This window comes from Megascapheus bottae, chromosome 14 (assembly GCF_031878675.1).
Source record: "Megascapheus bottae isolate mThoBot1 chromosome 14, mThoBot2.hap1, whole genome shotgun sequence".
NCBI lineage: Eukaryota > Metazoa > Chordata > Mammalia > Rodentia > Geomyidae > Megascapheus > Megascapheus bottae.
This window is the reverse complement of record NC_143522.1, coordinates 13,094,121-13,110,078: the sequence shown is the minus strand read 5'-3', so window position 1 is coordinate 13,110,078 and position 15,958 is coordinate 13,094,121. Positions and strand designations below refer to the sequence as shown.

Sequence of the window (15,958 nt, the reverse complement as noted above, 5' to 3'; positions counted from 1 at the left end):
TCCAAAAGTTGTTTACTAGAATAACCAATCATATTGTAAGCCAGATATATGTAATAAGTAATATGTAATATGTATATTAATATGTAATAAGCCAGAAAGAGTTGCCTTTTCCTTGTAAAGGACTAAAAAAAAGTAAGAGAACACTCACTCCTGAAGTTGGATAAAACATATTTCCTAAGAATTAAAGATTCTCTCCAGCCCCTTTTTATGTGACAGATCTGTGTAGAGGCTATGGCTTTTTTCTATAAGCCTTGACCTTTCCAAAGAGCTTGAAGTTCCTTGTTACTGTGATCTAATCCCAGAATATTAAATCCTTGACATGTTCAAATGACTGGTAATCAAAATCATCACACAATTTTTATTTCATAATCTAAGAACTTTATTCTACTAAAACTAGTAAATATGTTCAGCTGGAAGATGCTACATCTGAAAGGGTCTATGACATGGTTCTGACTTTCAGAGTGTTAAAGTAACTCTGCAGGACATAAACAATTGAAGAGTAAGTGATGTACAGTTGTAACATCTGGATTCAAAGCTCCAGTTCTACCATACACAGAAATGAATAAAGGACTGTGCATCTCAGCCCTTGTTTCCCCATCTTAAAATGCCACCCTTAGAATTAACACAATGAGAGGTTGCTTCAGAAAAGGCCATATATCGTTACTGTTCTCCAGGGTTTTGCAAAGGGCTTATCCAATGAGCAATCAATTTCCATTTCAGAATGGAATAAATCAATGTCCTCACTACACAGTATAATAAACACAGTTTCAGAGCAAAGATTTGCCTCATATCACATGAAAGTGAGGGAAACCTAAAAACTTTATTATGCAATAATTTTTTCATAAGACAATATACTGCTGTTTAATAGAAATGAGACAGGAGGGCAGAGAAAAGGGGAGAGAAAGAAAAAGGACAAGTCCCAAGTTCCAACAAACAGTCTCACCATCTGTTCATCCTCTTTGGCAGCCCAACTGGCACTGAGTGTTTGACCTCCATTGTCTTTTGTCAGGCGAACTTGCACATGCTGCAGATAGGCAGAGAATGCTAATCGGGCCTGCACTCTGCTATAGAAATCCAAAACAACATATTGTTATGAGACAGCATGGTAAACCTCCTAAATGTGTACTTGCCTAGGCTAGGAAGTATGCAGTCACCATATATTCGAAGAACACAGGTTTAAAATTCTTTTTCCATGAACAGAATCAAAGATGAAGAGTCCTTTTGATTTTATCATTATTAGCATGGAAAAAAATACAGAATTAGATTTCCAGCTCATCACATATTGTTTTGACCTTTTTAACATCTTTCTTAGGACATTGGACATAAGTTTTCACCAAAATCTCTATAGTAATGAGACAAGCGGATTGTGCACTCAATGCACTTCAGGATATACTTATGAGGTAGTACAGAAGTATGGATTTTGCTAGGCAACTAACATTTATAATGTTCAATAGCCTCTGAAACAGGAAATAGATAAATTCTACCAAAAAACATTTGAAATCAAAGTTTAAAGTCATGCATTTTTCAACTACAAGACAGGAGTGGTCGGAGCCCAGAACAAATGAATGAGGTCCAAAAGAGTTTGGCATAGATGAACCAATAGGCCAGGATGAGCCCAGATGTGAAGAAGGAAAAAGAAATAAAGTGAAAAGCATCACAACGACATCACTGAAGAATCTTGACATTTTTCTGTCTGGTGATCCTGGATGCAAACAAGGAAATCTGATCAAGCTACAGTGAACTATAGAGATATGAGACATACTGATAGATTTAACTACAGCTACTAATTGTGGCAGATCTGTTTTCTTTCAGGCAAGATTTTAGTTACTTCAGCTGATCGGCCTTCTGACACTGTGGCCAAAATTACATCAGTGCAGATTAGGGCCCAACATGAACTTTGTTTACAATCCTCATACATGCAATCACTGAACAGTTTCTACTCATGATCCCTAAGGTTCACAGGAAGGATTTGTCTCAAAGTGGAAATCTCAGCAGGGCCAAGACTACATGGCCTATGTGTGCTAGAGGTCCAGGGGACAGGAGAGTCAAGCTGAGAGTCCACTGGATCTTCAGTTTTCACTCGTAACAGTGAACTCACAAGTTCAGAACATGAACTATAAATAAGGCTAGATCTTCATGCTAATAAGGACAACTTACAGCAGCATGAGTTCTAACCAATAAATTTATATTTCCAAATGCCTTCAGCAAAGACAGTAGCTATATTTTTGCTTCACTAAAACGTACATTACTTTCCTCTCAAAAACTTGTGGGAATCTACAAGTTTTAATCGTAACAGAGTATTTTCAATTCAAAATAATTTTTAAAAATCTTGCACTTTGATCAACAAATTCATTTGCAATGTAATGAGCATGAATAGTATGCTTTAAACATCATCAAACATAGAATACCCAAGTGTACTGATTAGTCCTCTTATATTTGAACATGAAGGTCATTGGGAAGGAGATAACTACTCATTAAGTTAGGATTTCATTGTTTTGAAGCAAATCAACTTAAAAAATGACTTATTTTCTAATTTGTTCTCAATACTGGGGTTAAAACTCAGGGCCCTGTGCCTGCCAGGCAGGTGCTTTACCACTGCGCCTCACCTCCAGCCTATAAATCTTACCAAAATGATTCTGGCAATGTTATCACTGAGATTGTTTAGCTGGCTAAGTCATTTGCAACTAGTAAGTCAAAACATGAAAGAATGTAAACCACAATGATTTAAATCAAGGCAACTTACTAAAAACAAAACAAAACAAAAAAACAAAAACAAACGGGTGTACATGCTCAATATGTGAAGTATACAAAAAGGAGGCTGTGTCTGCAATGGAGACATAGCCCTGATGCTTCCCCAAAACTATACTGTAGCCACTGAGGTGCTCCATAGGACAAGGTAACCTCAGCCAAGACAATGACACTGAGATCCCTAAGGTTTGTGATGAAATTATTCTGTGTCTCTTACAACTAAAGAGAATTATTAGTGAAAAAGTGATCAGAATACAGTCCAGTGGTTTTCAAATTTCAATACACTGGGAGTCTTTTCCCTTTTAGAAAGGAATTTAAAAATCCTTGTCTAACCCGTATCTTCAGCTTAACAAAAACAGAAACTGAGGCCTAGAGAAGTCTTTGACTTGTGGAGCCCAGAGCAGTGGTACACTCCTATAATAGCTTTCACTCAAGAGGCAGACTTAGGCCAAAGTCAGCAAGACCTCATCTCAAAAACAAGTTAAGTGGATGATAGTATACTCTTTTAATCCAATTATTTGGGAGGCAGAATGATCACAGTCTGAGGCTATCTGGGGCAAAAGCCTAGAATATTATATGAAAAGCAAATAAAAAGGACTGAGGCATAAGCTGAAGTGGCAGAGTGCTTGTCTAACAAGTGTAAGAAAACAAAAAGCCTTTGTCTATGATGAGATAAACAGTCATAGCACTAAAAAGATCAGAGCCCAAGTATGCTGACTAAACTCACTAGTAGACATTCTCATTGTCAACAACACTGTCCAAACCTGAAGTTTTACCACCACATTCTCTAATGTCATCTGTTCTCTCATTGTAAGACTTAGTCTTTATATATTTTATGAAGGTCATGGTACGTAATATTAAATGAAACAGGACTATAAAACCATTAAACCCGTAGCTGGTACAAAGGAAAAGTTTGCTGTTATCATTAACTACTACTATTATTATAACAAAAGGTACTTACCTTAGATTTCCATTATTTTGCAGAATCTGCATCAGATTAAACTTAGATTCTGGCTCCTGAGTCTCAATTTTGCAGCACTGTTCGGTTTTATCCTCCCACTCAGGAACTGGCACAGAATTATCTTTAGGTGAGTTTTCTATCATAACAGTCAGTGAGGAAGGTAAGTGTTTGTCTTGATTTTCTCCAAGAGAACTTGAAGACTCCTCTTGGGAAGCTTCCTGTTCTTCGTCTTCATTGTCTAATGTAACTTCTTCCTCCTCTTCACTCTCTGTCTCGGTTTTAACATTCATTTCAGCTGGTTGGGTAATCACTAAATGCGAAGAATCACTAATGTTGCTGAAAAAAGGATTAAATTTTCCTCTCTCCCAATACCTTCCTTTTGTCTCGTCAATAAAAACCCACTTCTAAACCAAAACCTGAACAAGATAAAAAAATAATAGCCATCATATGCCACTCTAATTTTGCAATACTCGAAGAAAACCAAGAAACAATGAATGGTTTTCATTTGCTGATGTTTTTCTTCATACCCAATGGCTTTCTTACAACTTAAGACAACCCCCTACTCCTTACCCTACCCCCAAAATACACTTGACTAAGTACATAGTACTGGTTTTCAGAAAAGCATCCTTCAAGGAAATACAAAGAACAGGGGAATATCTTTCATTGCTTTCTCAAAACTCCATTGTCTTGCAAGTTCTTTAAGAACAGGAACCCTACTGCTTTTTCACTAATGAAACCCCAGTGCTTATGTTGCCTGACACAGGCACGATATGAAGGAGAGAAACAGGGACAGAAAAGTTAGGGGAAGGAAGTCAATCTATGGGTCAGTCAAAAATAAACTAAGCTGCCAGATGCTGGTGGCTCATGCCTATAATCCTAGTTATTTAGAAGGCTGAGATCTGATGACTGAAGTTTGAAGCCAGCCAAGGTGGGAAAGTCCAATTAAGCATGCTCAGGCACATGCATGTGCACACGCACATATACATACATATACACAGCCAATAATAGAACTATGACTCAAGTGGAACACTAGCTTATGCAGAAAAGCTCAAGGACAGGGGCCAGGAATTTGGCCTAGTGGTAGAGTGCTTGCCCAGCATGCAGGAAGACCCAGATTCGATTCCTCAGTATCAAATACTTAGAAAAGCATAGTGGTGCTGTGGTTCAAGTGGCAGAGCATTAGCATTAAGGAAAAAAGCCCAACAACAGTGCTTAGGCCCTGAGTTCAAGCCCCAGATCTTGTTGGGGGAAAAAAAAAGCTCAAAGACAGACAGCATCCAGAGCTGGAGTTCAAGCCCCAAGACCAGCACGCACACACATGTGGACACGGACACACACACACACACACACACACACACACACGTACATGTGATGGAAATAGAGGTGTGCCTCAGTGCACCGAGACCCTGAGTTCAAGCCCACAACAAATAAGATGGAGAGGGAAGGGAGAGAAGGAGAAGGGGAGAGAAAGAGAGAAAGCAGGAGAGAGAAAGAGGGAGACAGAGCTCAATACAAGAGAGTATGGGAGAAAAAGAAATTCCCTTTTATTATATATAGGCCATTCAGTAATTTCAAAGGATGATCTGAACTTACCTAAATCATCAAAACCCTCATAGTACTGCTCAGGATTTTACTGAACTCAGACTAATATTACTTCTCAATTATCAAGTATTTCTATAATGGAAAAATAAGAGCCAGAAACAAAATGTGTGTGATTCAATAAAATGATATGGAATGGAGGATTTTAAAACACTTTCCTTCTGAAATTAAGTTTCAGAAAATAAGCATATGTAATCAGAAAACTTCAGATGAGATTAAGCAAGAAGCTGGTTGACTTGGAAAGGTGGGACCTAGAAGATGATGTAGTTTGGAGAAAGCTCTCTAGCAGGTACCTGGGTATTTTGGCCTTATTGCCCTCATTCTGCCACTCCGTCGTCTACGTTTTCGCACCTCCAGAGACAGAAGCTTCCTCTCATAAAGAGCGGCATGCAGCGTGGCCTTTGAATTCATGCTCTCTACCTTCAGTTCTGGTGCTCCATCAGCAATCGTCCTAGGGGAAAAATAGCATGACAGTTACAGTCTTTCATTCTTTATTCCAAGGCTAAGCTTCATAGAATCTGGAAGGATGACATACTGGTGAGCGCTAAAGGGGTTGAAAGGTAAAGGAAAATACTAGAATTTATATTAAAGCTCCATTAACAGAACACACACACACACACACACACACACACACACACACACACACACACACACACAAAGTACCTTAAAACTTTCAGTAATACTGGCTCTTAATTTACTACAGCCCTATCTAATACCTTGTGAAGGGGAAATAATGGTAACATTGTCATTGTTGGGTTTGCTTGCTTTTTTTTTTTTTTTTTTTTGGTTGGTCATGGGGCTTGAATTCTGTACCTGGGAGTTGTCCCTGAGATCTTCTGCTCAAAGCTGGTGCTCTAACATTTGAGTAGTTTTCTAGTGGTTAATTGAAGATAAAACTCTCCCAAACTTTAGTGTCCATGTCTGGGCCAGCATTGAAACATGATCCTCAGATCTCAGCCTCCTGAGTAGCTAGGATTAAAGGCATAAGCCACCAGCATTCCGGCTACATGGCCGGAATTGTTAAATGTGGACAAAGGTGTGTTGGTAGTGATTTTTTTTTTATCCTACCAGTCCCAGGCTTGAATCAGGGCCTAAGCACTATCCTTGGGCTTTCTCAAGGCTAGAACTCTACACTCTACCACTTGAGCCTCAGCACCACTTCTACCTTTTCCTATGCATATGGTACCAGGGAATCAAACCCAGGTCTTTGTGCATACTAGGTAAGCACTCTACCATGAGGCCACACTCCCGGGCCCTTGGTTAATGCTATTTTAAGCTTTATGTTTAGTCTTATCAAACATATCAGAAAGCATTTCAACAGGGCATATTTTTAGTTTACAGCAAAACTGAATGAAGAAACTATTCTTTCAGAAAATTTTCAGCAAAAATGTCTGCAATATAGTTTTCAGTGTGTGTGTATGTGTGGTCCAGCCATGGGGCTTGAACTCAGGGCCTGGACACTGACCCTAGGCACTTCCCCCCTCCCACATTGGTCATAGAGCTTGAACTCTGGGCCTGGGGTCTTTCCCTCAGCTCTGCAGCTCAAGGCTAGCTCTCTACCACTTGAATCACAGCACCACTTCCGGTTTTCTGGTGGTTAACTCGAGATAAGAGTTTCATATACTTTTGTGCCCCAGGCTGGCTTTGAACTGTAATCTTCAGATCTCAGCCTCCTAAGTAGCTAGGATTATAGGCATGAGCCACAAGTGCCTTTTTTTTTCCTTTTTTAAATAAGGGCTAGCACTCTACCATTAACAACAGTTTCATTTCTGGCTTTTTTGGTGCTTAACTGGGAGTGAGTCTCATGGACTTTTCTGGCCTAGCTTTAAACCGAAATACTCAGATCTCAGCCACCCGAGAGGCTAGGATTAAAGGTGTGAGCCACCAGTACCCAGCAAGTATTCATATGTTTAAGTACACAAAAAAGTGGGAATTAAAAGTCTTTTGCTATTCAGTAAGAAAGATGTTTGAAAGACTTGAATGGATAACTGAAATACAGGGATATGAGAAAAGAATATCTTTGCACCTATTTTATTGGTATTAATTATAAGTTAGTATGCTTTAAATGTTTATAATATTAAATTCAGAGCTGACAGGTTGAGATGGGAAGAAAAGCTGAAGATACATGAATAGACACACAGCATGGGGCTGACTGAGACTCACAGGGCAAGTGTCTCGGAAACACATCTCTCACTGTGAAGACATACCAACGTTCCCCCTATCCTTTAGAGTCTAATTAGCTGCAGACAAAGAGAAGATATGGCAAAAACACTCCAGGTGTTGAATATGGGATATAGTATAAATTAAAGGAATTAAGAGTCAGAGGTATAGATAAGGGAAAGTACTCAGATGGAGAGCTAGTCCTTGGATAGGAAATGGGATGGAAAGAGGGGCAAACAGCACCTGCATCAAGCATTAAAGTAAAGCAAACCACAAATTAGAGGCCCAGTCTACATAAGATCTGGGCAAAGTATAGAGCAGAGATAACCAGACCATTGAAAGAAAGAGCTTTGAGTCATTGCATCATAAAAGGATCTAGTTAGTCTCTGAGAGCTTGCACCTAACTTTGCATACTAAGAACTCAACACCTGCTAGCTATCTGAATTCTCTCTGGACTTCTTAAAACTCAAAATACATTCCCTTTATGGTCAAGGAATCTCCTAATATCCTCTGGAAGTTATCAGTTTCTAAGTGTGACACAAGTGCTGTGCTGCTTAATGTATTCAAGACTTTCAGATAAGGATCATTAAGTGAGTGGCATGACAGTGAGTCTTTTAGAGGCCTTTCAGAACACTGGGCCAAGAGCAAGGAAGTGAGTTCCTGAAAGCCCAGGCTATCAAAAATCAAAGTTCTTTATTTAAACAATAATATCTCTGCCTATAATGCTAAGAACACAATTCTTTGGGGTGAGGAGGCATTCTTTCAAGACAATTGACAATAAGAACTCAATGAAAGCTTCTAAAGCTGTGAGCCCTAAAAGCTCAGAAATTTGGAGACGCCTATCAAGAATTTCCAACCCTACATTTGTAAGTAACAACTCCAAGTAAGAGATTCTGTTAAAACAACTGAAGGTGTAGAATGCTGGTAAGTGGGAATTAGGGAAAGACTATGCTTTTTTTGTTGATCACTATATTCATGATGGTTATGAGATGGCCTAGCAAGTTAACCTGTCATAAATGCTTGCTAATTCATATCTTGATTTTTCAGGCTAGAGGAGTGATTCAAGTCGAGAGCACTTGCTTTGCCTACTAAGTGTAATGACTTGAGTTTATACCCTAGTATTATGAAAAAAAGAATAATTATAAATAGGTTATGGTACCTTTAGCTACACCTACCTCATTTTATTATGAAAATATCTAAACAGAAAAGTTTAAAGAATTATATATAAATACCCACATAACTATCCATCATCTAGTTTCTACAATCAATATTTCACCATATTTGTTTAATTTCACAAACAGATAACCAGGGAATTTTGACCCTGAACATTTGTCTGTACATATAATTACTATTTAGAATTCAGTAATTTGTTTTTGGTCCATCATGGGGCTTGAACTCTAAGCTGGGCACTGTCCCTGAGCTCTTCAGTTTAAGGCTAGCTCGCTCTCATTCCATCTACAGTGCCACTTCCAGTTTTCTGGTGGTTAATTGGAGATAAGTGTCTTACGGACTTTAATGCTCAGGCTGGCTTTGAACAGCGATCCTTAGATCTTAGCTCTCTAGGCAGCTAGGATTATAGGTGTGAGTCACCAGCACTTGGCTCAGTAATTGTTTTATGAAAACTTGTATACAATGAGATGACCTAATACTAAATGCTCTTTTAATGAGTTTTAACAAACACCTACAACTGACTATATAATTCAAACTCTAATATTACAGTCATCTCAGAAAATGCTCTTGCCACTTCCTAGCCAACCCCTCTAAAACCTTGACGAGCAATCCATGCCATGAAATTTCACCACATTTTGCACCCTTTCAAATTCCATACAGATAGAGGACAGTATGGAACTCTTTGAGTAAGGCTTCAATCACTCAGCACATTTCATCCATATTGTGTAGCACTGTCTAAATGATTCACAACTTATACTGTCTTGTTGGACATCTAGACTGTACCTTGTTTCAGAATATTATAAAGCTATTACAAACTATCAATACAAATAAATTTGTGGTGGGGGGAGGGAGAGGGGAAGGAAGGGATTTGAGTCCAGGTCTGGTGCTGACTCTATTACTAAGCCAAATTTCTAGCCCTGTGCCCTAGTGATTTTTGAGATAGGGTCTTATTTTCTGCCTGATATGTTCCTGGACAGCAATCCTTATTTCTTCTTTGCTGCTGTGGCTAAGATGACAGGCATGTACCATTATGACCAGCTTCTTTTGTTGGAATAAAATCTTATGACTTATCTGCCCAGGCTGGTCTGAAACCATGGTTCTTCATATCTCAGCCTCCACACAGCTAGAATGACAGGCATTGGCCACTGTATCCAGCTATCAATTAAAAGGGGATTTTGTGTATGCCCAGCCTGGTTTGGAACCACTAACTTCTCTAATTCAGTCTCTCAAGTAACTAAGATTACCGCCATGAATAACTGATGCTCAGCCATATTTTATCACTTCATCTAGGTAAAGATCTCACAATAGAATCTGCTACTACTATGAGATGGTAGGCTGGCTGGGATTGATCCTTCTACGCATGCTGGGATGCCAGGTACATACCACTACACTTCATGCTTATTGACTGAGATCTCTTCAATATTTTTCCCAGGCTGGAAACCAATAAAAGCTTCTTCCTTTCCAACATGTATTTATTATCACTAAAAACCTATGGGGAAAAGCAACCTTTTCTATCAGACTAAAATGTCTTCACTTTGTAACCAGTCATTATTCTGGGCCAGTATGAGTATTTCCTAATACTGGTATTTCCTGGAATTATTTTCTACTTGACTTCAATTACAACTATTATCTGTATTGTACCAGCCAAGCATGTCAAGAGCATGAATCCATACCAATTGAGTTAAAGAATAGACCCTCCACCCCCTTGAGTGGGAAGTTTCCAAAGATTTTACCAACCTCCTCCACCTGTAACCATCAGCAGCCCATTTCCAGCCAGCTGTAAAGAATGTGTGCCTTTGCCTCCAAAGGACAGTTTCCCCCTATTTGGGGCCCTTCACTGCCAGTTAGAGTGCTGTCTAACTTCCATTGCCCCGGTAACCAACTGCACAGAGAATATGAGCCTGATTCTAAGGTTGGCAACAAAGAGAAGGGACAATATCACTTCTTAGGTTAAGTTTGGATAAACAGGAACCCGGTTTGGTGCACTTGTCTAGCTCCTGGGAGCTCAGCCTTCTGTACAGAAGTAAAATGCCTTGATGAAATTTCTTGTGTATCTATTCATTTTCTTTTTTCTTTTTTCTTTTTTTTTTTTTTTGCCAGTCCTGGGCTTGAGCTCAGGGACTGAACACTGGCCTTGGACTTTCTCAAGGCTAGAGCTCTACCACTTGAGCCTCAGTACCACTTCCGGCTTTTTTCTATGTATGTGGTACCGAGGAATTGAACCCGGGTCTTCATGCATGCTAGGCAAGCACTTTAACCACTAGGCAAAACTCCTGGCCCTCTATTCATTTTCTGATACCAGAAAGTTATGAGTGTTTCCAACAAACCTGAGAAGTGTTACTCTATTTTTGAAGATTTTTGAGTAAGACTCGTGCTATTACTGTTTACATGCTTTACTGATCAATGACACTGGAGTTTGCTTTGTAGGAAGGTTTTTGATCACAAGTTCCCTTTTCTTAGTAGATACAGTGCTCAGCAAAATTTCTATTTCAGCTTTTCTCAGTTTACAGAAAAGTTTCAATGAGGAGTTTCATTTAGGTTGTCAGAGTAACAACAATCTTCCTCTAATACCCTCCCTATCCCACTTAACATCCATGTCTGCAGGATCTATAATCATTTCTTTTTTCCTCTACCTGATATGGTACTTAGTGTTTTCCCTTTTTTGTTTTCTACATCGGTTTACTTAAAGGTTTATCAATTTTGGTTGTAACTATGAAAAGGAAACCTGTTGAGGATGGTACAGGAGGTGAGAGCAGGGAATGTAATAGACAGGTAAAATTGACTGGAATACAGAAGAGATATAATGATTAGATCCTTTCCTGCACAAGTAACATAAGCCAATTTTTTTCATAGGAAAAAATAAAAAGTTCAGCCAGGCGCAGTAGCTCATGCCTGTAATCCTAGCTACTCAGGAGGCTGAGATCTGAGGATTACGGTTCAAAGCCAGCCCAGGCACGTAAAGACCATGAGACTCTTATCTCCAATTAACCACTAGAAAACTGGAAGTAGTGCTCTGGTTCAAAGGGTAGGGCAGTAGCCTTGAGATGCAACTGAAGCTCAGGGACAATGCCTAGACTCAGAGTCCAAGCTTTACAACTGACAAAAATTAAAACATAATAATAATAACAACAATAATAAAAAGCTCACTGGGCTCCAGTGGCTCACACCTGTAACCCTAGCTACTCAGGAGACTGAAATCTAAGGATCACAGTTCAAAGTCAGCCTGAGCAAGAAAGTCCATGAGAGACTTCTCTCCAATTCACTGCCAGAAAAATGGAAGTGCCACTATGGCTGTAAGTGGTAGAGTGCTAGCCCTGAGCAAAAGAGCTCAAGACCAACTGAGTTCAAGCCCCACGAATGGAAAAAATAAACAAAAATAATAAAATTTAAAACTAATCATAATGGTTTCCTTCTTTAAAAAATTAGAACTCAAGAAACTAATCCCCCGAATACCCAATAAACCATTCACTAAATGGGCAAGGGAACTAAAGAGAGACTTATCAGAAGAAGAGATTAAAATGGCAGAAAAGCACATGAGAAAATGTTCATCATCCATGGTCATAAAGGAAATGCAAATAAAAACAACCCTAAGATACCACCTTACCCCAACAAGAATGGCCAAGATTTTGAACTCAGACAATGACAGTTGCTGGCGGGGTTGTGGAGAAAAAGGAACCCTACTACACTGCTGGTGGGAATGCAGACTAGTTCAGCCACTCTGGAAAGCAGTGTGGAGGTTCCTTAAAGAACTGAAAATAGACCTTCCCTATGATCCCTCCATACCACTTCTGGGCATCTATCCTGAAGAGCATGACCCAGGATACTATAAAGAAACCTGCTCAGCTATGTTCATCTCTGCACTATTCACAATAGCCAGGCGATGGAAACAAAGCAGATGCCCTACTACAGATGAATGGATACAGAAAATGTGGTATATATACACAATGGAATTCTACATAGCCAACAGACAAGATAAAATAATGGCATTCACAGGGAAATGGATGAACCTAGAGCGAATCATGTTGAGTGAGACAAGTCAAGACCTAAGGAACAAAAGGCGCATGGTATCCTTAATATGTGGCTATTAAATCCAAAAAGTACAAGAGCGAGGACTCAATAACTGCATACCCAAAGCTATGGACATGGTAATGGAAATATAAACATAACTATATAGACATAAAAAAACCTATAACTATAGACATAATGTTTTATTTCATAAATTGATGTTTCTATGACATATAAACCCTTAGCCTAATTTTGATTAAGTTCTAAATACTAAGTCCCAGTGATTGTAAATAGAGATTACCTCTTTGAACACTTGTTTGTTAAACTTGTCATTTAAAATATGATGTAAAAATCAACATTAATGAATTCTTAAAAAAATTAATTTCACTCTTCAAAGGGCTTAGATGAGAAATCAAGTTTATCTTAACAAATGCAAAACAAGCTAGCCACAACAGATTTCATTCTGATATTGTTTTATAAAGAGGTACAGCACAAAAGAGTACAGAAGTAGTATCTCAAACTCTATTAACCCAAAGATGTTTAGGTTGAAGAGTTTCTATTGTAGCTGCAGTCTTTGTTGAAGCAAAGTCATCTCAACCTTTACTTCTCTAAGACCTCTCTCTTTGATTAAACACAAAGTTATCGGCATTTTATACATTTCCCATTCGGTGGCAAAGTGGAAGTACATCTGTTCAGTCCCACAGGGCAGAGCTATACTGCCCAGGTATGTCAAGGTCGAAACATACACTCTTATTTGAATTATTCTGATCTCTCACAAAGCCAAATAAGAATGCTATTAACAGCTGAAATGATATACATGTAGTTATAATAAAGTAAATTTCAAACTTATTTGTAAAAAGCATTCTGGCCACATAATACTTTTTCATAAGAAACATTTCCATGCTACTCTTTATGCTGAGCTGAACTGAAAATGGTTCTTTACAGCAATTCTTTATACTCAGTCTGTGCATGGTCACACGTCACACACATGTAAAGAATTTCTCTAATTATTAAAGTCAGTTACCGTGTTCTTCCGGCCAATAAGCTTCTTCTTGGGTTTCCCCTATAAAAGCAGAAAGGACACCGGGGTTAGAGACCACTGTTTAGATATTCACTCTGGAGTTCACACACACAGGGCATGGCAGTCTTGACAGCCTTATTATGGAAATTAAACATAAAATTGGACGGCAGGGGGCTTCTTGAAGAGAAGCAGATCAACTAAGAACATTCTTATAAAAGAGTAGAATACTATGACCTGGAAAAAGGATCAATTCAAAATACAAGGAAAAGAGCAAAGAAATTCTAGAGAAAAATGCTCACGATGCCTTGCATTTCTCCATCTACAACATACTTGCTCCTCACAGCAGTCACATGAAGAAGATTGTTATTAGCCTCATTTATATAAAGCAGAAAGAGGCTTCGACATTCTCCCCATGGCAGAGCTTGAATGGTTTACATTCCCGGCTAGAGTTTGGGACTCACTTGTTACCCTCTTTATACTTTCATTGAGCTATTCTAGGATAAGAAACAAAACCCATGATTCCCATGAGGCTACAAAAGGCTATTCATCAAGAATAGACTTTACACAACCAAAAATTAAAAAAAGAATGGGGAGAAGAGATAATCTCCTTTGTGTCTAAACTAAAGTTGGACTCCAACCGTAAGAATTAAGTCCCATTCATATTTGAACTGGCTTTTGTTTTTCTTTGAAAACATTCTTTCCTCATTTAATTTCCCTTTGTTTAACTCCAGAGGAAAAGAGGAATGTTCCCCAGCTTTATTTGTACTCATTTATGTATGTATATATTTAGTTTCTGCACAATTTTCTCACCTTTGGAGGCTCATATCCACCACGACAGAGGAGATACTGGACAATGACATCACCCACTCTCACCACAGAGACTTTTAGTAGTCATTTACACTGTTTGCCTCATATCTTGTCAACCTGTTTATTCTAAAATTTTGTCTTGATTTGAGGCTACAAACCCATGCTCCTTCTGCCTCAGCCTTTCAACTGCTAGAATTACAGGCATGTTGTTACCATATCCAATCACCCAAGTGATTATAGCTCCAATTTTTTTATGGCTATACTACTATTAAGGAAATGATTCCTAAATTGGGCTGTACACTGGTCCTTAGCTTGTCTACTGTGTTCCCCTTTACCTTTATGGGAAACACAAGTAGTACAGAAAGATCAAGCATCAAGCACGGAGTCTATGTCAGTCTAGAAATAATTTCATTCAGAATTATATGAAGAGAATGCAAATACATACTTCTTTCTTAGCATTTAATTAGGAAAATATATGCTGTACCTATAAAATATGAAAACTAATCAAAAAGCAAAAGTAGTTCCTAGATAATAAAATCAACTTGCCTAAATCAAATGTATTGAATAATAGTCTCCTGTGATGACACTGAATAAAAAAAGACAGAGCTGAAGACTAATTTAGAATTTAAGATGAAGTTTAAGAAATCTCCAAGACTGCAAAAGTAAGACATGAGGGCATAGAAAAGAACACAAATAGGAAGGATATGGACAGCCAGACTGTATATAATAAAACGTCCACAGAGAGAGAAAACAGAAAAAAATAAGTTTTTTTCTAGAGGTGAAAAGCTGCACTCTGTAGAGTCACTACAAAACCAAAATACTAAAAACTGACAAAGCAGACCACTTCTTCAGATAAACAAAGCTCAGATAAAGAAATCTATGCCAGGCACTGGTGGCTCATACCTGTAATCCCAGCTACTCAGGAGGCTGAGATCTGATGATTGCGGTTCAAAGCCAGCTCAGGCAAGACAGTCCATGAGACTCTTATCTCCAATTAACAACCAGAAACCAGGAGGTTGCGCTGTGGCTCAAAATGGTAGAGCACTAGCCTTGAGCTAAAGAGCTGAGGGACAGCACACAGGCCCAGAGTTCAAGTCCCACAACTGATGCCCCGTAAAAAAAATTGTGTTTTCCAAGTAGATTCAAAGATCTTTCGTCACTATGGACATGGTATGGGAAATATAAACACAACTACATAGACATAAAAACCTATGACTATAGATAGGTTTTATTTCATAAATTAATATGTATCTATGATATACAAACCTTTAGCCTAATTTTGATTATATTCTAAAAACTAAGTGCCACTGATTGTATATAGAGATTCCCTTCCTGAACACTTGTTTGTTAAACATGTCATTTGAAATATGATGTACAAATCAATGTTAATAAATTCTTTAATAAAAAAAAGATGTACAAATCAATGTTAATAAATTCTTTAATAAAAAAAGATCTTTCATCAAAAGCTACTCAGGTAATAACTCAAG

At 38.4% G+C, this 15,958-nt stretch overlaps 1 protein-coding gene across 22 annotated transcripts in view; it reads right to left on the bottom strand.

The window, feature by feature from the left end:
- The window catches only part of Ttll5 (tubulin tyrosine ligase like 5), a 249,727-nt gene that overhangs the window by 143,234 nt on the left and 90,535 nt on the right, over positions 1–15,958 (bottom strand). For 19 of the 22 annotated variants that reach the window (XR_016537574.1, XM_090344516.1, XM_090344527.1 and 16 more), the window contains 4 exons: positions 13,668–13,706; positions 5,602–5,759; positions 3,710–4,019; positions 944–1,064 (listed from right to left, as the gene is read on the bottom strand). Coding sequence is in view for 21 of the 22 variants with exons in the window: in XM_090344516.1 (XP_090200642.1) it covers positions 944–1,064; positions 3,710–4,019; positions 5,602–5,759; positions 13,668–13,706 (628 nt within the window). In the remaining variant the exon portion in view is untranslated. The remainder of the gene's footprint in view (positions 1–943; positions 1,065–3,709; positions 4,020–5,601; positions 5,760–13,667; positions 13,707–15,958) is intronic. The other 3 variants (XM_090344520.1, XM_090344522.1, XM_090344524.1) reach the window with 1 other exon arrangement.